At 39.5% G+C, this 21,977-nt stretch overlaps 2 protein-coding genes across 4 annotated transcripts; both read right to left on the bottom strand.

Annotated features, from left to right (window-relative positions):
- Positions 1-3,797: 3,797 nt before the first annotated feature.
- Positions 3,798-8,396, bottom strand: LOC122662683. Its single transcript, XM_043858388.1, has 7 exons — positions 8,244-8,396; positions 7,272-7,332; positions 6,984-7,119; positions 6,519-6,846; positions 4,706-4,834; positions 4,078-4,609; positions 3,798-4,044 (listed from the first exon to the last, which is right to left on the bottom strand). The coding sequence occupies exons 1-6, from the start codon at positions 8,335-8,337 to the stop codon at positions 4,125-4,127; spliced, it is 1,233 nt and encodes a 410-aa protein (XP_043714323.1). The 5' UTR covers positions 8,338-8,396; the 3' UTR covers positions 3,798-4,044; positions 4,078-4,124.
- A 3,460-nt stretch (positions 8,397-11,856) lies between these two features.
- On the bottom strand, positions 11,857-21,097 carry LOC122662682 (monosaccharide-sensing protein 2-like). 3 transcript variants are annotated; one of them, XM_043858385.1, is made up of 6 exons: positions 20,954-21,097; positions 19,201-19,320; positions 18,215-18,781; positions 15,355-16,316; positions 14,284-14,471; positions 11,857-12,752 (listed from the first exon to the last, which is right to left on the bottom strand). In XM_043858385.1, exons 2-6 carry the CDS (start codon positions 19,277-19,279, stop codon positions 12,311-12,313), a joined length of 2,238 nt encoding a protein of 745 aa, XP_043714320.1. In that variant the 5' UTR covers positions 19,280-19,320; positions 20,954-21,097; the 3' UTR covers positions 11,857-12,310. The 3 variants fall into 3 exon arrangements, with proteins under 3 accessions (XP_043714320.1, XP_043714322.1, XP_043714321.1); XM_043858387.1 differs by lacking the exon at positions 20,954-21,097 and adding an exon at positions 19,965-20,077; XM_043858386.1 differs by lacking the exon at positions 20,954-21,097 and adding an exon at positions 19,690-19,813.
- Between the last annotated feature and the right edge of the window lie 880 nt (positions 21,098-21,977).

Raw genomic sequence — 21,977 nt, forward strand, 5'->3', positions numbered from 1 at the left:
GCAATAGTCTCGCTTCGGCATGGATAGCCTATCTGAATGTAGTCTTCTCTATTTATTGTCCTGATGTAGTCTCATGCTCATCATCTCCAATGTCATTTAACGGATTACCTTGAGCTTACTTGACCTGGGACTGCTACTATTATTTATGATGGGAGTTTTGTATCTGAATCAATGAATCAGGTTGTGGAAAAACTTTACTGCTGCTGCTACGGATTTCGACTATGCAAGGAGCCTTAAGGAAGCAGAAGGGGAATGTTCTAAGGGCTGCAAAAAGCAAGATTACTGGGGGAGTCACCTGAGTGCCAAGAATTAGCAGAATATGGGTGGGAGCAAAGTGATTTTAAATGGCCTTGGTAGGTTTTGATTTTCACTGTTTTGTTGAATATCAAGTCTCATAAAATGTTTTTTACAAGGTCTGTGTTATTAAAGAGGATAGAGACCGTATTGAAGTAGCTCATAATTTCAACAGGATAGAAACGGCTGAGCACCATGTATGGTCTTAACTCCCTCTCCCACAGTGGGTGAGGGCTCAAAATGATTAAATACCCCTCTCCTCCCCCCTCCCCCCTCCCCCTTCCCCCAACACATTTGAAGCCTCATAACCCGTTTTGCGCTAATACGGCTGTGCATGAAAACCCTCCCCTACAGTTACGTCTGTCTGCATCACCCAATTCATTTTACTGCTGAAAAATGAGCAATGCTTTTGTTAATCAAGTCTTGGGAATTGTTATGTAACCTAGAAATGCCTTGCTGCAAAACCCCTTCTCCTACCATTCATGGGTATCAGATCACAAGTCAATGGTGCATTTGATGCACCGACTCGTGGTCCGGATACCGCTTGGGCGGTGGGAGATGGATTGGGGAAGATAACTCCTTTCCTACGTAGGGAGCTGATCCGGACTCGGAAAGAAACAGAGACTCGAACGGTTTTGGTATAACCATCTGAGAGTAGTACGTGTTTTTGTGTTAAAAGTGGTAAGACTCATTACTTTTCACATTTGAGTTGATAAACGCAGAAGTGTATCCAAAACCTCAGATAAATCCAAACAGTCCACCAGACTCGAATTTCTAGATCCTAACCTGCTCCATGCTTCAACTGGTTAAATAATTCATCGAATTAACAGTAAAACTATTTTAATATGGTTTAGGGGAAGAGTTTTGTAGGGGGAATGGGGCCCTGCACGCATGCGGGGGCAAATTGGAGTGTACAAAAGCATCAACAAGGTGAGCATTTTTGCCTTTCATGGGGGTGGTCATTTCACCCATCTGTCTCGGCTCAATTCATGCTCACTCTAGAGACCACAGTACCACACACCATTGGAAAATAAACTTGAGAAAAGGGTTTCTTATTGGAAGTGATTATGTGATGTTCCAACTTCCAAGGCCCATGCTACGATCTTGCCATTAGGGAGTATACAACAACCCAGCCCCATGAAGCCACTGAGACACTGATTCAAATGGGGCCCTTGCTGAGAATTAGTAAAATGGAAGATGATCAAGTTTTTTGAGCAGCTAATGTAGAAGTTGTTTCTACCGTGAGAATGGCTGGGACCACCACAGTGAGCAGCCTCAAATGGCACTCTGTGCGTCTCTGTTCTGATCTGTTCAAGCTTCATAACCATTTCTTGGACAGTATTCAAGGCTGTGCTCTTAACTACAAAACATTCCGGTATTCTCCATGTTCATAATACTGAAATCACTGCTCCATTTTAGTACAATGCTTGTGTTGGAGCAGGAATATTTAATTACGGGTAATTTACACATACCACCCTGAGGTTTGACAAAAGGATAATTTTACCCTCCAGTTTTGGAAAATTCTGTGTATCTCTCTGAGGTTTGCAAACGGTAACAAATAAGCCCATTCCGTCAGTTTATGACTAACACCGTTAAAAATACAATGTGAATTGTCGAAATTACCCTTGCAAGAAACCAAAAAACAAAAAAAGAAAAAGAAAAACCTGCAACTCATCTTCCCCAAATCGATTGGGGAAGATGAGTTGCAAGTATCCAAATACTCACAATTAAATCACCTTCCTCTGACCCTTCTCTCAAATTCCCTCTTCTGCTTTCCATTTTCTTAAATCTCTCTCAACCCTCTTCTCAGATTCTCTCTTTCTTACTCGCTTTTCTTTGTGTGAGGGATTCTCTGTTATCAACAAATGGTTCTAACAATGCGTGACTAATGGCCACAGATTCTTCAAGTTCAGGAGTCCAGTAGTTTTATTGATAAGGTCCCTCTCTACATCTTGTTAATCGAAGCTCTTTGAGGGGGAAAATGCCCCTTCAAAACATTTGGGTCTCAGTCGCTCTCGAAAGACACAGAGACATAAACACAAACACATTCTCTGCTCTTATCTTTTCAAATCAAATCACTCCTCCATTCAGCTTTCAATTTTTTTTTTCCAATCAAGCAGGTCCTTTTGTTTACCCTAACCCTATGCAAACCCCATCTGCAACGATGCCTTCATATAGAACACCGCGTCCTGTAATGCCGTTTGTCTTTTCAGATGCTGCCAATGGTGATGCAGGGCCATCGCGGAAGAGCTCCAAATTCCATGATGTGCAAGAAGAAAGTGAAACCAAGGGTGATTCTGTGTGATCAATGACAACCTAAAGCAACTTGCACGGCAGCTTTCTCACCCTAATGTTCATAATAACGATGCTGAAGCCACTAGTAGTTGGATGAGACAGAAGAGTAAGTCATTTTTACCCAAAAAAAAATGGGTTTTTGCTCTTTCTTTGATTGAGCCCATCTGAGACTCTAGAATCTGAATTCTGGATTGAATCGACCATATCTAATGTTTGTTTCTCCTGCTGTTTTTCAATTTCTTTTTATTTTTTACTTCAATGGAGTTCTTGTGTATCGAATGGCCTTGATTGGGATGAACCAAATTGTTTCTGAATATGGGAATGTGATCACTATATGCTTTGTGAGTATTTGGATACTTGCAACTCATCTTCCCTCATTTTTTTTGCCTTGTTTCTTGCAAGGGCAATTTTGATAATTCACATCATATTTTTAACAGTGTTAATCATAAACTGATGGAATAGGCTTATTTGTTACTGTTTACAAACCCAGGGAGGTACGCAGAATTTTTCAAAACTGAGGGGTAAAATTATCCTTTAGTCAAACCTCAGGGATGGTATGTGTAAATTACCCTTTAATTAAACCTTTCAGTCATGTAACCAAAATTGAAATGCTATTCTTATGAACTATGGATAGGCAGAGAAAGAAGCATCAATTTAAAAAAAAAGTTTGTAATTTGACTGTTGAAGTTGGGAAGGGTTGGAAGAGACTTGAAAGAACTGGATTAACAATTATGTAAAGCAACAACAGGCTTGAACATGACCTTAAAACAAACATAAGAATTGGCATCAAACCAATGGAACTGCAGTATCTTGGGGAAAGCAGGAGGAGCTGTGCAAATGTTTGGTCAGAACACCGGTGAACATGACCTTAAAACAAACATATGAATTGGCATCAAACCAATGGAACTGCAGTATCTTGGGTAGATTGTATAGCCACTGATTTTCCCAGAGCTTTATATCCAACAAAATATTGCCGCCGGCAATTAGTCCCGAAAAGTATTTCATTTATCTTTTCTGCTCCGTAGTTTAATAAATTTTTTCCCCTGTTCCCACAAAAATCCAAGCTGAAATAAGACAAATTACTCAGCACACACACATACCTATGACTCCATATAGTCATGCTGCAGAGGCATCTCCACGGCAAATCCTGACCATGCCCTGGTGGTACAGAGGTGTTAAGTCCCAGAACCAACAATAACAATATGTACCACTACGTATCACTGATTGCATATCAGATCCCCATCAACAATTTTGGCAGGCTGAGAACAAGCTAGAAACTCTGTTTCATCCTCTACTTATAATCCTTATAATCTGGTAAAGAGCACAATAGAGGCTTACCCATGTGTATGCACCCTTAGATAGCCAAAGGAAAGCGGCGGACGGGGAACATACAACATTAGCTATACAGATGTGGTCACTTATTCCTCACTCAGGATGGTCAACTTCTCTGGACGCTTCTACCAAAAAAAAAAAAACTTCTCTGGACGGAAAGATGGGGATCCTAATTTACTTAGGTTACCAGCAGTTCCTGATCATTAATCAAAATTCCTTTCATCATCACTGTCCTCACCAAATAAGGTCGCCACTTTCATTGCCAGCTTTGCAGCCATCTCCCTCCTTTGAAAGTCTGGCATCAACCTCAAGCTGTCACGCATATTCCCTATTTCAGACATCAATTGTTCCAATTCCTCAAGCCCCAAATGGGTACCATCATCTGGCCCTGTTGCTTTGTCAGTTTCATCGGCTTCAGGTACCCCTACGATTCTGTCTTCTTGTAAAGGAATTTCAGAGGCTGATGGCTGCAGCATATCTGCACTGCCATTAGTTTTATGCTCCCGGTTGACATCCTCCGTGGCTGCAGAAACAGTTTCTGTAGCTGCACTTGAACTACCTATTTCTGTAGTTGCAGTTTTACCACTTGCACTAATCCATACTTCTTCTGTTCCATCCCATGGTTCAGATGAACCAGCAGACAAGATTTCATATTCTACCTCATAATCAGATTCTTCTTCTGATAACTCTGGAGCAGAGACCCAAAAAACACATAACAAAATAAAATCTCAGCAAGATATGTGAATAAGGGCGAAAGCTAATAAACAATGCAGGAAGATGAGACCTTCGTTATCAGGGAGAGATGGTTCAGGTATCTTATTGCCAGATTTAAGGACCATTCCAGGCCACATATGCGCAGACAGTGCTCCAAACAGACGCTCGACTCCTTGTAAATCGCCGTCAACAGATAAACCTGATAAGAACAACTTTTTCCTTTTAACCTCATATTTTTTTTTTTTAAAAATGACATAAACTAGTACAACATTATCAAAAGAACAATTAAGATTACACCTGCAATAAAATGGAGTGTGGGGACCCTTTTTTTTTTATAAGTTGATAATTCAAGGGAAGAGAAAAACTGCCATAAAAAATGTAAGTAGAAAAGAGTTCTGGGAAAAATTGAAATGAATATATAAAAAGAGGGGGGGGGGGGGAGGAGAGAGAGCATTCACACAACAGCATATTTCTATGCATGGATGTAAATTACTATATGAATATAACATGACACATGCTTGTTGTATATATATTCCTTTAGCCTCAGAAATGGCCCTGGATAGTACGTGGAACAGGGTTGATTAGTTTAGTCTTACTCGCTACTCCATTTTTTCGGTAGGTGAGATAATACTTCGTTGACTTGAGATGTGTGTGAATGTCTATTCATATTTTCTTCCCCCTTTTAAGAACGATGTACAACAATGTGAAAATGAAGCAATCAGTGATGCACCACATAGAGAGAATATGAAATTACACCTAAAAAGTGCTCTTATTACAGACTATCTTTTACTTTAATAAGGTCGTAATAATTATTTACAAATATATATTTATTTTTCCATAAAATATACAATATATCATATTTTAGTGACTGAACATTCAAAACCAACAAGACTAAGCAAGACAAACAATCATTTCCAGCTACTACTATTCAATGTTAAAAATTTTGGTCGAAATGACCAAAATTTCACGAAATTTTTGAGTTTCGATAAAGGTCGAAACGATACCAGCTGTGAGATCTGGATCTTACCATGTTTCAGTCGAAATATCACAGTTTCGGCGAAATTTCGACCATGTTTTGGAATCGTTTCGGTCTAACCCTTTGTATAAAATGCATGGTTTCAATTGAAACAATGCAGTTTCAATGAAATTTCAACCATGCTTCAAGTTACAGTTTCGTTTTGCTAGTTTTGACTCCAAAGAGAGAAACTTCCTAGCAAACCTCAGTTTTTTAGATTTTTGGACAAATCACTCCCACATCTTTGTAATGAACCATGTATAACATTGGATAATTTTGAAATGGTTTCTAATTTTATTTTTAGTCATTCTTAACGAATATTTTAGTTGTTTTGATTGAGTTATGTGTTTTAGTACTAAATTTTGCGTATACAACATCGTGCAATGTATACTACCAACATAGGGTCCAGAGCCAAACTACCATTTTGGGTATTTTTTTTACAATTTCAGGGTTCCACTATGTTTAAAGGGCCTACAAAATAAGGTTACGTAGAAGTTTCAGAAAATAATTTGGCCATTTGGGCCTCGAAACCATCAATCAAAACCAGCAACCGGCCGAAATTTCGCTGTTCCGCGAAATATTTCAGTTTCAAGCATGAACCTTGCTACTATTAAAATAATGGTGAAGGTGAAAAATTCTCAAGCACGAATAATTCCAACAATTCTCTCTTTGTTTAGAACTAAGACCTAAGAAAAGTAGGAATCCATACTTTTATCCAACGTTGAAAATTCTCTTCGAGAGCAAAAGCTACTAAAGACAAAAGGAAAGTTCTTAGTCACACTTAAAAAATTAACATTTCAAAAAAAAAAAAAAAAAAAGGAACTAGCTAGTTGCAATTCAAGGATAAAGGGGCATAAGTGGCTCTCACATTTGTCAAAAGAAACATTGGATGCACAAGCTTCAATGTACTCGATGTTGTACTGACTGCACCATTCCAAACATGATCTCCTAATCTCCCACGAGGGTTCTTCATCCCCCAACAGACTACTTCCCTCAGTTTCCAGAATTCCGTAATCTAAGAACTCTGGATGAGGATCACTAGACGCCTCTCCATGCTTTTGCAGGTGTCTTCTATATTCAGCATGAGCAGAGTGACCAGGCAAAAGATCTGCCTTATTACCAATGCATAGTAATATATCAAACTGCTGGATATTGGTATGAGAAACCCAATCCTTGAGAACAACAAAGGATGATAGCTGAAAATAACAGCAGTGTAAGTGATACAGTTGATATCAACTCCTTTTTTTTTTCGGAAACATAGTACAGAATAGAAAACTTGACATTATAGCTTCAGAAACAAAGGAAAAGGAAAGGACAAGGGGATAAGGCTAACATCATTCATGTCAAAAACCATCACCAAAGCAGCCAGCTGATTTGAACTTGGCAGCTTCCCAATAGAAAATTCATCGTCAAGATGAGCCATCCATACAGAAACATCAGCAGTATAGTACTTTGTAGTTATAGTCCACCTGTTCATCAAAACCACAGAAGTAACAAAATTTCAGGAGTCCTTTTTTATCTTCATTTTACCCAAACTTACTGCAAGCCTGAAGGCATATCCAGATTGTTTACTTAAACTGTGGGTGGGTTTGATTCTAATGTAGAGTTAGTCCTAACATACCCATTGCAAAGTACTTCGGACGATGAATCAGATGCATCATCAAAATCCACAGAAAGCAACCCTACAATCAACACGTAAAATCTTCAGAGAATGGTTCTTAATTTCATTAAGCAATGGAATACTAAATTTTACAAACTAATGCACAAGAAAGGACATCTTTCTTCCTGCTAATATGCATTTTTTAAAATGTTCCGTGCCATTATGCCACCAATATATGGTTCCACCAAGATCTTGCAGAAAAGCATAAGAATTAGATGATGCTAACAAACTCAAACTTTGTAATCTTTAAGACATTTGTAAAATACGTTAGACTGGTCAGAAGAACGTACAGAAGAGTTCCTCACTAGGACTACACCCATGGTGAATCCCAAACATCTGGTAAGTACGAAAGCAGCCGCTAAAACATATTCAGGGGAAGAAACCTCTCAAATCTTTCGACCATTACAGATTCTTCTCAATTTTGTTTAGTTGGGAACCAGAATTGGATTTGGGCTAGAATCATCATCGATGACAGTCCTTCCAACTATCAGACAGTTGGTTATGTGAATCTTATTCAGCTCTTCTGACCTAACCATAAAACTATAAACCAACTAGAACAGATGCTTTGAAGGACCAGAACAGCAACTAGTCATGCTAGCGGGAAAAAGGAGCCTCATCTTGTTCACTGTCTAATCAATATGGCAATATAGTTTCTTGACCAAATTTCTACTTATTATAAACAGTGCATCAAGACCAACATCCAAGTATCTCGAGTAAGAAACATGGCAGCAGTGTCAAACAACAAGATTGTGTTAATTCAAGGTCAACGAAAATCTAAACGCAATTGAAAATAAGTTTCTTATCCAAACATAACCTAAAGAAGCCCTAGATGGAGTAGAATAGCAGAACAGGATTCATAATTCATGTAACCGAGACGAAACAATCAAATGAGAGAGAGAGAGAGAGAGAGAGAGAGAGAGAAAGAGTAGTAACTGGAGAGAAGTGTTCGTTTGCCAACGTTGGGTGATCCAACCATGAGGATCCCAGGCCTGTTCTCCAGAGGAAGCTTATCGAGTTGCGGAGGCATTTCTCTTCCCACCGTTGCGCGAGATTCCGAAACCCTAGAAGAATTCTAAGCTGCAGATCCAAAGGCTTTCAAGTATCTAAACATCCACGGTGGCACAGTTTACAGGCTTACAGCTGCAGTTCCCTCGAAAAATCGTTTTCTCCAAACACAGACACTCTCTCTGTCTCTCTCTCTCTAGTGGCGGGGAGGGGGGGGGGGGGGAGTCGATGCATATCCGCCGCAGCAGAGGCCATGTGTGCCCAATGAGGCATCCAACGATTGGGCGGCACACGCCAGGATGTGTGCGGCACATACCAGTCATCGGATGCTTCATTGGGCACTCATTGGGTGATGCCCTCCAAGGAGAGGAGCCCAATCCGAGGGGGAGGGGAAGGGAGGGGTGGTTAATTGGTTTACTGGCTTACCTGAGAGAAGCGAGGAACATTGTGCCTCCTACGCACTTTATTGGGGCATGGTTTCACTTATACGTCTTGTATGTAGGGGTGTAAATGAATAGTCAAAATTCGTTTTCGTATCCGTGTCCGTATCAGTTTAGCACTATCTGAATCCGTCCGAAAGCTAAACGGATGCGGATACGGATAGACTATAGCTATCCGAAAAGCTATATTTACATGTAAACGGATAAAATATCTGATCCGTATTCGTATCCGTATCTGTTTAGCACTATTCAAATCCGTCCAATAGCTAATCGGATGCGGATATATCACTATCCGAACCAAATCCGATCCGTTTACAGCCCTACCTGTATGTTTGACGAAGAAAAGTAGAAAAGGTGAAAAGGGGTGGGAAACTTATACTTGTTTCCCACAAATGTGATTGTTTGGTTAGATGAGGTGGGAAACTTCCAAACAAACTCATTAAATGTTATTTTTGTCCGGTGAAGTGGCATCCCTTTTTCTAACCCATTCACTTTCAAAGTCCTACCAAATTGGTAGGATATTTTGTAGGACTTTGGCGAAATCCGTTTCCGTATCCGTGTTCGTATCTGTTTAGCACTATCCGAATCAGCCCGAAAGCTAAACAGATGCGGATACAGATAGACTATAGCTATCCGAAAAGCTATATTTACATGTAAACGGATAAAATATCTAATCCGTATTCGTGTCTGTATCCGTATCCGTTTAGCACTATCCGAATCCGTCTGATAGCTAATCGGATGCGAATATATCACTATCCAAGCCGAATCCGACCCGTTTACATCCCTACCTGTATGTTTGACGGAGAAAAATGGAAAAGGTGAAAAGGGGTGGGAAACTTATACTTGTTTCCCACAAACTACCACAAATGTGATTGTTTGGTTAGATGAGGTGGGAAACTTCCAAATAAACTCATTAAATGTTATTCTTGTCCGGTGAAGTGGCATCCCTTTTTCTAACCCATTCACTTTCAAAGTCCTACTAAATTGGTAGGATATTTTGTAGGACTTTGGCACTATTCATGTAAAAGTTACTTATGAGTCTATCTCTCTCCTCTTCCTATTGGATTGAGCTCCTCTCCAGGGAGCCCAACACGCTCGAGGAGCATCCAGCCGTTGGGCCGTGTCGCACACATCCCTAGGCGTGCACCGAGATGTGTGCGGCACAACCCAACCCTTGGATGCCCCATGGACGTGGCTTGGACACTGAGCTCCCTAGAGAAAAGTCGGATTACTTCCTATTTCCTTTCTTTTCCATGGAATCTCACCCCACTACAAAATGCATATTCCATTATTTCCTTTCCTTTGATTCCCTTGTCAACCCAACCCACAACATGTGGGACTCACCCTCACAAGTTTCTAATATCTTTTTATCTGTCAAACAAATGGGGTCAAGTTAACTGATTCAACACAAGCATACGATATTTTGGTGGTTTTAAGTGTCTAGAGTGCATGATTCATAATCTCAGATCGGATCGTCTGATATCGGTAGGATCGGATCAGTATTGGCCATGACCGATCCGTCAACATATTCTTGGATCGATCAACTTGGTTGTATCGGCCGATCCAATACTTGCCCTTTTTTTGGGTTTGTTGACCAATATTTTGGGTTTTTTTATCATTTTTTTGAAATTTTTACCAATTCATACTAAATATTTTATTAATATTTTTGACCGGTCCAAGCCCGACCCAAAAAAACTTAGATTTGGGTCATTTTTTTACCGATCCGAATCGATATCGGCCATGACCGATCTCGAGTCCGATACCTGTATTTTGAACCTTGGTAGAGAGGGTGTGCGTATGCAGGGTTACTAGTTTCCTACACCAGTTGCATCTCCTTGGATCCTTTCAGATTTAACCTTATTTGTCTAGTCATAACCATTCTTCCTTCTTGGTTAAATCTAGCATATCACCAACTTGTAATATGGGTGAATTCATGCGATATCAGATTGATAGACTTAACCCATCTCACTATCCAAATATTTAAAAAAAGGGTAAATGTCATCCCAAACCCCTCTAAATATCCATAATATTAAACCCCACCCCCAAGTTTTAAATAATGACAATGCCCTCCCTTACTTTTGAAAGATTTTATCAGCCGTAACCTAATCGTTAAAAAACGCCTAAAGGGTCTGCTCCATTGCCTTATTTGCAGTGAAACCATATGAAAAAGGACTGGACTCTTCATTTTCATCCCAACTTCATTCAATGTACATGTGTCTCTCTTTTAAGTGATTACCTTAGTTATTAGGTATTTGACCCACAATATACAAAGGAAGTGTCTGAATGACACCTCAATAGGTGTATTTAAAATTTGACATCTTCTTTTAATTGCCTCTTTGTCTTATTATTAAGGATATAAAAGAATTTTTAAAAATAATTTAAAAGTTACATATCATTATGTCATTGTCATGTACATTTTTTTAAGTATACATGTGAAATGATAATATTTACCCTCATCGGTAAAATTTGTATGTTATACTAAAAGGGGAAAACAAGTAAGCTAACAAAGTAATCTTCACTCAATGTACATACTCAATGTACATGTGTCTCTCTTCTGAAAGAGGCTTATGTGCATGGCTCAAGTAAGAGGAAATGGCCTCCATGGATTCTGAATCAGTTAGAACCATACAGAATTGGAATTGAAATCAGCCAATTCCGATCTTATTTGACAAGGATCGGCGATGCGATTCCAATTCCTCAAATCATCCTTATGTGAGCATCAACTCAGATAGCCTCTTTATGGGAAAGGGCTGAGTTTGGATGCATTGCCAAAGACTCACAAGCCAATCTCTGTTGGTATACATGACCCTCTAAGTGCTGATCAGAAGAATGAGGGAGGCAGCTGATGCTCTGGGCAGCAGAAGCTCTGGGGTTTGCAACTTACAGGCATATGGCTACCAGATCTCGTGGGTTGCAGGTGGGGATCAAAGCAGCTAACTCAACTGCTTGATGGTATTAACAAGCTAGCAGATTTTTTGGCCATCACTCAGCATTCTTTTGAAACCACCAAAAATTTCTTTAGAGGGAAGTCACCTGATGATCAGATTATGTTCGCTACTGACCAAAACAATCTATAAGCCTATTGGAATTATAAGAGATTCTTCCCACAATTATTCGCGGCATTTATTCTAAATGCTATATTCCTCAAAAGCAACTTGTCTTGAGACTACAAATGCTGCACTCTCATTTACATGCATATACACCAGAATGTAATGAAATCAAATCAATATAGCCTCAACACAAAAATAACAGAGAAAAAAATTTTTGATGCCGGAGAAAGAAATCAAAGTATCTTGCTCTCAAAACTCGTCGAAGAGAAGGGAAGAACACAAACAAACTTTCAAGACACAAATTACTTCATTTACCCAACTCCCATCCATTTGATGCTTACCTCTTCTTTTTAAAAATAATCACCACCACAACCAACCATCTTATCACCTTAAGCTCCAAACAGCACAGGCAATCTGCAGCTGGCAGCAGGATAACAACGTTGGCACCTCAGAATGCTGAAAAATGGCACCATTTAAACTTCCCAACCTCCTGACCATTAAACTACTACTCATTCTTGGCAGCAGCCTGTTTTGCACCAACAGCAAAGAATTCTGTGATAACCTCAAGGGGCATGCCTTTCGTTTCTGGAACTTTCAAGAAGACGAACACCCATGAGATACAACATACAATAGCATAGATACCAAAGACGCCCGCAAGCCCAAGGGAGGTGAGCAGGACTGGGAGTGAGTAGGTAACAATGATGTCACAAATCCAAAATGTCAGTGCACATACGGCAATGCAGAGCCCACGGACTCGGGTGGGGAAGATCTCCGAGCAGAGGATGTTGGGAATCGGTCCAAATGCCATGACAAAGCAGCAGAAGTAGACAACAACACTGATAGTTGAAATTACAGCGTGGATGATGGTACCCATACTCAGAGTGTTGCCAATGAAAAGAATGACGAGTGACCCTATCAAGACAGGAATTGTGGACAGAAGCAGGGCCCTGCAATAAGGAGAAATTAGAGGACAAAAGACATTGCATGCACCCTTTATCAGCATATGATAAAAAGATCCTCAATAAAAAATACTGTATGTGATGAAGAAATATAATAAACTATTTATGGTATAATCCATGGCCATATCTACCTTGGTAGTATATATAAATTTTTTACTACACACTTTAGGATACCAAAATATCAAATAATTTGTTAGACTACCATGTGAAAAAATTCAAGAAATATTTTACCAGAGTATAGATCAGACTGAAGATAAAAATAAAGAAAAAAAAAACTATAGATCAGACCTACATACATGCAATATAGATTGGATCACCTTATTTCATTTTTCTGCCAGTTTTTAATTTTTTTTATTATCAGGGTTTAGTGGTTTTATAATGTTTCAGCTGATACAGTTTTATGTCAACCATCGTCATAAATGCTTAATGGTCAATGACCAAAAACTTTCACATCAAAACATTCAATATAATAATTAGGGAAAATGTTGTGTGTGTGTGGGGGGGGGGGGAGGGGGGGGGGCAGGCCATGCCCAGACATGGGGGTGAATTGACTGCCCCACCCCCCATGAAAGGTGGAAATCCCACCCCCCGGGCAGCCAGCGCATGCGTTCTCATTGGCTGCTGTGCACATGTGACCCATGCACTCCCCCACAGAGAATGTGACCCCTAATAATTAATTCCAGTAAGATCTGGTATCACTCTTTGCATAGACGGAGAGTTAGTCTAATTCAAGAGTCAAACGTCCAAACATGTATAAAGTGTAGAAATTTTAAATCAATTGGCTAAAGAAGTAGGAAAGGAACAAAGTTGTAAAACGTAAGGGACTGCTTTCTGAAGCACACATCGCACGACAGATGACACAAGGCAGAGATCCTCCCTGCCATGCACTGCGCCCCATGCCAATACAGGGTTGGTCCACTGCACGGCATGGATCCTGCCTGTGTGTAATCCAATGCTGACTTGGCCTAGAATGAATATTCTGTTGTCATGAACAAAAGAGCATAATCATAAGAGTTCAACTCTCTTTGGGCCTACCTATCCCCCCCCCCTCCAAATCCAAAACAAAAGAGAGCTAAATCATTAATTACGAAGAAGATCCAGTCATGCAAGACAGTGGCACAAGTCAAAGGTATTAAGAAGTGAAAAGGAAGCATTAATACAAATAACAATAAGTAGGACAGAGGTTTTATGGTTTAAATCAATCATAGCTTGAGGAAATGGTTTTAATCACCACTGATCTCAAATTTCAAAGAAAGAAAAAGGGGAAAATTATCCTTCACAGATTTTCAAATCATCGAACAGTTCAATGATTCTTTGAAAAGTCAATGGTCTTGAGAATTTATTGCTCAAATGGTCAGACTGAACCACAAAGTTTAGTGACCAAAAATTTTTTTTACTCTGCCAATTAAAACAAGTACACTATGAAACACCCAAAAGTAAAATCGACAATGTCCTTTATTCAGGAAGTAAATTGCAGCTTCAGTCATGGGGGGCTGGAGGAGGGAGAGGGCTGGTTTACCTTCTTCCAGAAAAATCCACAAGCCTCATGGCAACAGCGATACAAGGAAGCATCAGGAGGGTTGTGAGGGCACTAATTAGTAGAGATGCAGAGGCTGAACTGAGGCCCATGTTTGCAAGTAAAACTTCAACACCAGCCTGCTCAAGAATCTGAGGAGTGTAGTACAGAACCCCATTTATGCCTGAAAACTGCATAGGCAAGAAAATGCACATAAAATCTGTCAGAAAACAACATGGCATAAGAATAAAACTAAATAAATTCTCCTACCAACAACCCAAGCAAGAAGAGCCCACATTTATAGACCCAACTCCATCTGGACCACGTGAAGTAACAAGAGGTAAGAATAAACATTGGGTGGAAGTGCAGTAGACCAGGTGACATAATAGTCGGCATTCAGATGGTATGCCAAACTGAATGGGTTCACCTACTTCAATTGTTAAACACAAAGAAAAACCGTTTTTTGTCAACAAATCAAGATTCTAAACTATAGTAGAAGACGAACACATTATTTTTCTTTAACCAAGAAAATTTTAAGTGGGGAAAAAAAGTAAAATCTTTGAACAGTTAGGGGGAAAAAAATAAGAATGAAATTAGTAGAAACAGTTTATTAAATTTGACACGAACTTCAAAATAAAATAAATTTTACTAAGAATATCAGAGAGGTGGCGCCTAAACAGTATATTTGGGATGCATCATGGGATGGGAAGACATTTTTCTCATAGGTGTAGCCAATAGAATGGTGAATGCAACCCTTTCCATTATGCCAATGTCAACAAAGTTTAGTGCAGTAGCTGCCCAACCCGTATTCATCAAAGCAACAAGGAGAAAGGGGGGGGGGGGGGGAGATGTATATCATGTGAATTTTTTTTGATCAGCCTCCACTGCTAACCAACTCAAGTTTTAGAGAATTAAAATACATATTTGCACAAATGACAAAAAATGTCCACAGCTACTCCACTACCGAACATGTCATAAGTTGGAAATAGTTCAACTGGTTCACCATCCTTTTTTTAATGCAACAGGAAGAAACAAATGGTACAGTAGAGTACTACAGTAGAAACTGTTTCTTACCTGTTGAAGTATTTGAATCCCTACTCCAACAATCAATGCATGTTTGACTCCCGGCTCAAAAAGATCACCCCACCTTGGCCCTTTTGCAGCAGTTTCAGATGGGTGAACCATAGCAGGTCCAACTGGATGCTGCTCTATAAGCTCCCTGGAGTAGAGAGCAGGCTGGCTCACTAAAGCAGCAGCATGAATGTATTCACCACCTTCAGGAATATCACCGCCAGGAAGTGAGACAAGAGAGCCACGCCGGGACCCAGGGACGCCCTCCTCGTGTAAATAAATCCTCTTGAATCCTCCTTCCTTCTTTCCATTTTCACCTTCTCTCTCAGACCATTTCCATGCCAACTGCCAACCACCACCAATACCCATACTGCTGACTGCCTCCCCAGAATTTCCTTGCATGAGACTGCTGTGGCGTCTCATGTTTAAGTTGCTACCATGGGATGCAAGAGGTGGCACCATGTCCTTGTCTTCCATACTTGTTGCCTGACGTGAGAGCAATGGGCTCTGCAAATTGTCGTCAGAATCACCTCCACCAGCTTCAGATGCATAATCCTCACCATCCCTCTGCTGCTGGCTCTCCTCATCCCATGGTTCATTTCTACCGTGCTGATGCTCTGCCACACTGAACATGCTACCAAAGTTGGGAAAGAGCATGCTTCGCATGCTTCCTGTCTCAGGAAGCTTCTCATGGACACTACCAAAGAGGGTGACTAGAGGGTCCATAAGTGGAACACTCTGGTTCTCCATGCTCCCATGGCGTGACACAAGACCAAGAGTACTCTGCCCAGTGACGGGTCTGGCAACCCAAGAAAGACCCTCTTCAGGCCCATATAACTTGATCTGGTCCTTCGCAGCTGTTGGGTCATGTTCATCAGTTAGATCATTGGCTGGGCCTATTATATACTCTTCTATTGAAGTTTCACCTCCAACTCCAAGACCTTCAACCAGCAAAGCCATCTCACCTGTAGATCAAAGAGGCTTCAGTACTCCCCATTATGCAGCAGTAATGAAATTCTTATAAAGTACCAGAAGACAATTTTTAAAGCCTCTACGAATAGATCAAGAAGCAAGTTTGTGCTTGTAGGATGGGGGTGAAAATATGGTAGATAAATCATAACAAAAACAAATTAATGTTCAAAAGCAATATTTTTAGAAAAAAGATCGACTTATTTGTTTGATTCAAATATTATAATCACGGTTGTCCTCTAACTTCACATGTAGGTTTCAGAGTGAGGACCCCATACAAAGAATTGCTTTAATACTTGTAATTGGTTGTTTATCATGTGTATGTCACATCAACATATAGCATAAAATTTTCAATACAGGGTTATGGAGCTAAATTGGATTATAAATTAACACCAGCTGTTCCAAAAGTAATATCTGCAACTAAAAAATCACTTTGGATGGCATCCAGATAAAAGATCAAAGACATCCAAGTTCAAAACTGCAAGGATAAAAGATATTATCACAATAAAAGAATGAGAAAGAAAAGAAAAAGAAACAATACAATACAAATAGAAAAAGGAGGATAAGAAAAGGAAAAGAAAACCTCAACAAAACTTTAAGAAAAAAAAAGCCTCCTCCTCCCCCTCCCCCACCCCTAAGCATTCTAAACTTCGACTAAAGTGAAAACATAGAACAAAACATCTTGAGAGAGAGAGAGCATATGGAACACATCTTTCTCAATAGAACTTTGTAGGGTCGAAGAAACTACTTCCTCCAGTTTAAATAAGAAAAACTAAAAAGATCTATACTCCCCATCCCACAATGACCAATCAATTTAAAAGAGCCCAGAGTTTAAGAGTATAGACTTCCCATCTCTCATGCATATAAAAGACAACAGGAAAATGTACATTAATGTACTCAAGGAACAAAGAAGTTAAGATCCCACAAATAACTGCCATCCCTACAAGAGCATAGGACTTAAAGGGGACAATAAGAGCCCAAAATAATTTCAAGCGAAGCAGGTTAAAAAGACACTCTGAGATGTTATGGTTAAGAAGATCCCTGGATCTGTAGCACCAAACTTAAATCAGAGATGGATATACCTTCAACACATCTTCAAAAAGATCATATGGGAAAATAGGAAAACTAAATCACTCTAAGATTTGGGAATTTCGGAAATCATAATAAATATACAATTTCAGGGGGGGGGGGGGGTTCAACTGAACTTCTAATTGAGGCCATTGCGTCCTTATGATCATAATCATTAAAGGAGCTCTTTACGTGGAAATAATATACCCCACAATACAACTTCTAGTACATCATCACTAGACCTTTCCAGGGTAAGGTCTTCTCTCCCCCCCCTCCCCAAAGAAAGTTACATCGTATCTTGTTTTTATTATTTAATAAATTTACTAGGGTTGCCTGGGTGCTCAGAGTTCCCAGGTTACAGAAAAACAAAGAGTGGGTAATTACTACTGGGCACTGATTTCTAAAAAAAATATAAGTTTGCTTGAATTTATTGAAATAGAACTAATTTTAGTGCTTCAAGGTTTTCAAAAACGTCAACCAAAGAACTGGAAAGAAGCAGGAAAGAGGGAAAGTATTTGGGCAATAGCTCATAGTCATACTACAATGTCATTTTTCTAAGAATGCTTGAAGTATGACTATGAACTCTAGAAGTTGCTACTTACAAACAATCCTACTCATATGCTCAGTGTATATATGGTCAATAACTGTGCTATCAAATCATTTGTTACAACTCTTACTAATGTTTTCCCTTGGTTGAATTATAAGTGCAAATAATTCATCAACTTAGTTTAAATTTCTCCACGGCAAAATACAAAGAGATTAAGTTCTGCAGTGCAATACAGGAAATATTTCACTAATTACTTGGAAAGAGCTCTTAAGAACAAACCTGCGACATCTTCCCTTCCACGTAACCTCTGCAATACGTGTTTAGCCTCAACCATCCGCCCTTTACTCACAAGCCACCGTGGAGATTCAGGCAAGAAAAATATTGTCAACACAAAATAAGCAAGAGAAGGAATAGAAAGAACACCAAGCATCAACCTCCAGCTTGGTGCTTCCATCAGTGACATCCCAAAAACCATACAGTATGACAGAAACATTCCACCAGAACCAGTGAACTGTGGAAGGGTGTTTAGCATTCCCCTTATTTCTGGCGGGGCCGTCTCAGATATATAGACAGGAACGAGAGTGACAGCGAGACCAATTCCAAATCCATCCAAAAGTCTCGCCAAGAGAAGGATATAAACATTCGGAGACCATAGCATTACCAGACCACTAACAAAATAGAGGATAGATGAGATTATCAGCATTGGACGCCGACCAAGCATATCTGATACGGGTCCAGAGCATGTTGTAATAACTGTAGCTCCAATAAGCGACATAGCCACAATTAGCCCTTCTACTGTTGGCTGACTTTCCAATTCAAATTCCTCCTTTATGTAAAGAACAGCCCCTGTAGATATCAAAACTTAATCTCAGTTAAATGTCCTACTTCCACTTGTGCATCGTGTTCCATAAAGAGAAGGATAATCATTGAAGAAAAGGAAGAATAAGGGAAAAAAATAGAAAAACTTTCTTGGCTATACCAGAAAGCACTTTCAATGACAAGGTACAGTTGAGTGTACACCCCCCCCCCCCCCCAAAACAGAAAAAAAATAATTTTTTGCTGTAAAGCAAACTCAACTAGTTGGGACGAATATCTGCCAAATAGGGAATTTAAGTTCTATTTTCATTGGTTTTTTTCGTGTTTATTAAGCAAGGAACAGATCTACAGTCCCACGGGTTCCTCTATCTTCCCGGCTTTTGAATTTGACTAACCTTATAAGCCTGTATTTTCAGAATAAAGAAGTAACATAAGTGGCAAACGTTCACCTGCAATCGTTGCATTATCCCATCCCTGCAACATATTCCCAATCGCAGCAGCTATAGCTACAAGCACAGCACCCCTCATCTTTCCTGCAGTTTAATTGCTCCTAACCACTACGGACTAACCTGCAAAAGAAAAATCCAGATCGGCAAAGATTTAGTACAAACCAATCACATCGAACAGTTCAAAAAGAAGCATCAGTCCATTAACCTCCATCATTAAATAAAAACCCATGAGGCCGATTCTCACTAGCGAAGCATGAACCAACGATTACCCAGTTGAGACAACTTTAACGTTGGATCAGCACAATTCCCCTTCCCCCAGACAAAATAAAAAGAAATGGAACAAGTTAATTCGTTAATAAGTTCAATGGAAAGAGACGAAGTAATCATCAAAACTCAAAACGACTGTCTGCAGGCATCACGAATCCTGAATCCAACTTAAATAACAAGCGATCATGAATTTCCCACAACTCAAAAGAGCTTGTCGCTTACCTTTTGAGAAGAAGAGCAAGTGCTAACCGTTTCAGTGGCTATGAATCCGAGACCCCGAAAAAAATCTAAACACAGGAAATCGATTGTTCGATTAGGAGTATAATGCTGGTGCTTATGAAACTGTTGCGTCAGTGCACCCAAGAATCGATATAACAAGCTAACTTTTTTGACGGAATCCTCATATCAGGACAATACTCCAGCGAAAAAACAGTTCAACCTACGCAACTGCAAGCGGTACAAAAGTCGTAAAACCAGAGTCAAGCTTTTCTACAAACCCTTAACTGTATGACACCTGCACCTCTCACTACTGCACGTCAGCATCCACAACCTCTCTTCCACTCACGTATTGCCGCTAAAGCTCAACTGCGAAGCGAACCGCCAAAGATCAGTCACCACTGAGTGCACCGAAAAGAAACGTTGAATTCAGAGATTTCGAAAGTGCGACTTCCCTACTAACAACACGACACGACAGAAACAAGAACTGTATCCAGATTCGAGTTCAAAAACCCAAAGAAAGAAGAAAAAACGAAATGCAAATTTTTAACTCTGAAACAAGTACAAAGATTACGGGAATCCTTATGAACCTTTCCGAGTCTAATACTGATAACCGATCAAAAATCTCTAGAGTGTCCAATTCTAATATCAAATCTGCAAAAAAACGAGTTGATTCATAATTCTTTCTCAGAACGCAGACAAAATCAATCTCCAATCCACAGTCCTCAATCGAAACAGTCACAGATCCCCCGTCTTAGAAATGATTCGACAATGCCAACTCTTAATAATCGTGACAACACCACCAGTTCAAACCTGTCGAGACTCTCCCGAAATTCCAAGCTGGCAATACTCAATACTGTAATTACTACTCCTGAAACTTACATTTATACCGCCCGTAACAGACAAAATCTTTCCTTTTCTTGAAAGGAAAAAAAAAAAAGAAGGCCAAAGATCGTTAAATTCTTGCTAGTTTTGACCATGGAAACCTAAACATCTCTTCAGTCTTCGGGTACCTATCAATCTATACTTTTCAAAACCATCCAAAATCATTAAAATAAAACAAAAGACCAAAAGTACACTTTTTCTACTTTTTTAGAAACACAAATTTCCGAACCAGAAAACTTAATTTGTCAAATCGAAGATTGAAAAGAAAACCAAATCAATGTACTATAATCTTCAAGTTTCTACAAGTCACGATCTTCAGAAAGAGGAAGAAAAAAAAAGAACACTTTTCTATTTTGTTTCGTTTTGAGTAAATCTGAGATTCTACCTGTCAAAAGAACGGAGCGCAGGGTCTTACCAGTTCCACTCCGAGACCAGAAGCTACGGATGAGGAACGTGCCTTCGTTGATCTGTTCTATCATTTTCATATGGACCAAATCATTTGAATATCTTGAGAGAGAGAGAGAGAGAGAGAGAGGAAACAGGGACAGGGAAGATACAGAGCGGGTCGTACCCTTAAATAATTACGAATATACGCTTTCCCTTTATATTTTTTCTACCAAAAGAGGACAAAGGGGATCCGTTAAAAGTGGCGCAGAATGTAACGGTAAAACGTCGGGCACGGTTCCACTTTTAAACAGCATGACATTTTTTGCATTAAAAATCGAAAAAAAATGATGGAAATATTATGGGCCCCACTTATTGAAATCCATTGCATTTGCATGCGCCACCTGGATCAAAGAATTCTGACAGTTGATCACTGTTTAATCAACACGTGCGTCGCTAAGGTATCAATTTAGGTTATGTGTAGTATACATTTTTAGAATAGATTCTGGTTCTATAATGTATTTGGATCCAAGAAAATAGAGAAGAATCGACTTCGAAATGCATTCTAGACTCATAATTTATTTCAAGAATGCATACCTAAATGTAGCATAATAAAAATTTTGTATTGGACACAGGATTGGTCTCTGTTGATTCTTATTCAAAATGTATTGGAGTCGGTTGGAATCAAGGAGTAAATATTTTTGCCAAAGAGAATTTCATGGAATGCCAAATGTTGGGAGAATCTGCATATCATATCAATGGTGGTGCAAAGAATAATATCAATCACATGAGAGATGAGACCCACGTGGTCGACACGTGCATGAAAGAAAACATGATAAAGAACTACTCATCCCCATATGAGAGGAAAATAGTACTCTAATATCATGGAAAACTTTTTCTCTATTTACACACATCTTTGGTTTTTTTGGAATTATTAATTCAAAACTCTTGAAGATTAAATACAAGGGTTTTATTGATTTCCTCTTATTTTACTGACTATTATGTTGTGTTTGGTATGCAAGGTC

The sequence above is a fragment of the Telopea speciosissima genome, chromosome 5 (genome assembly GCF_018873765.1).
Source record: "Telopea speciosissima isolate NSW1024214 ecotype Mountain lineage chromosome 5, Tspe_v1, whole genome shotgun sequence".
NCBI lineage: Eukaryota > Viridiplantae > Streptophyta > Magnoliopsida > Proteales > Proteaceae > Telopea > Telopea speciosissima.

Coding starts and splice junctions, on each gene's coding strand:
- LOC122662683 (XM_043858388.1), bottom strand. CDS start 8,337: ATGCCTCCGCAACTCGATAAGCTTCCTCTGGAGAACAGGCCTGGGATC. Junction 7,120..7,271: donor TCCGAAGTACTTTGCAATGG/GTATGTTAGGAC, acceptor TTTGATGAACAG/GTGGACTATAACTACAAAGT. Junction 4,610..4,705: donor ATCTCTCCCTGATAACGAAG/GTCTCATCTTCC, acceptor TCTCTGCTCCAG/AGTTATCAGAAGAAGAATCT.
- LOC122662682 (XM_043858385.1), bottom strand. CDS start 19,279: ATGAGGGGTGCTGTGCTTGTAGCTATAGCTGCTGCGATTGGGAATATG. Junction 18,782..19,200: donor GGATAATGCAACGATTGCAG/GTGAACGTTTGC, acceptor TGATATCTACAG/GGGCTGTTCTTTACATAAAG. Junction 16,317..18,214: donor TGGAAGGGAAGATGTCGCAG/GTTTGTTCTTAA, acceptor TTTGATCTACAG/GTGAGATGGCTTTGCTGGTT.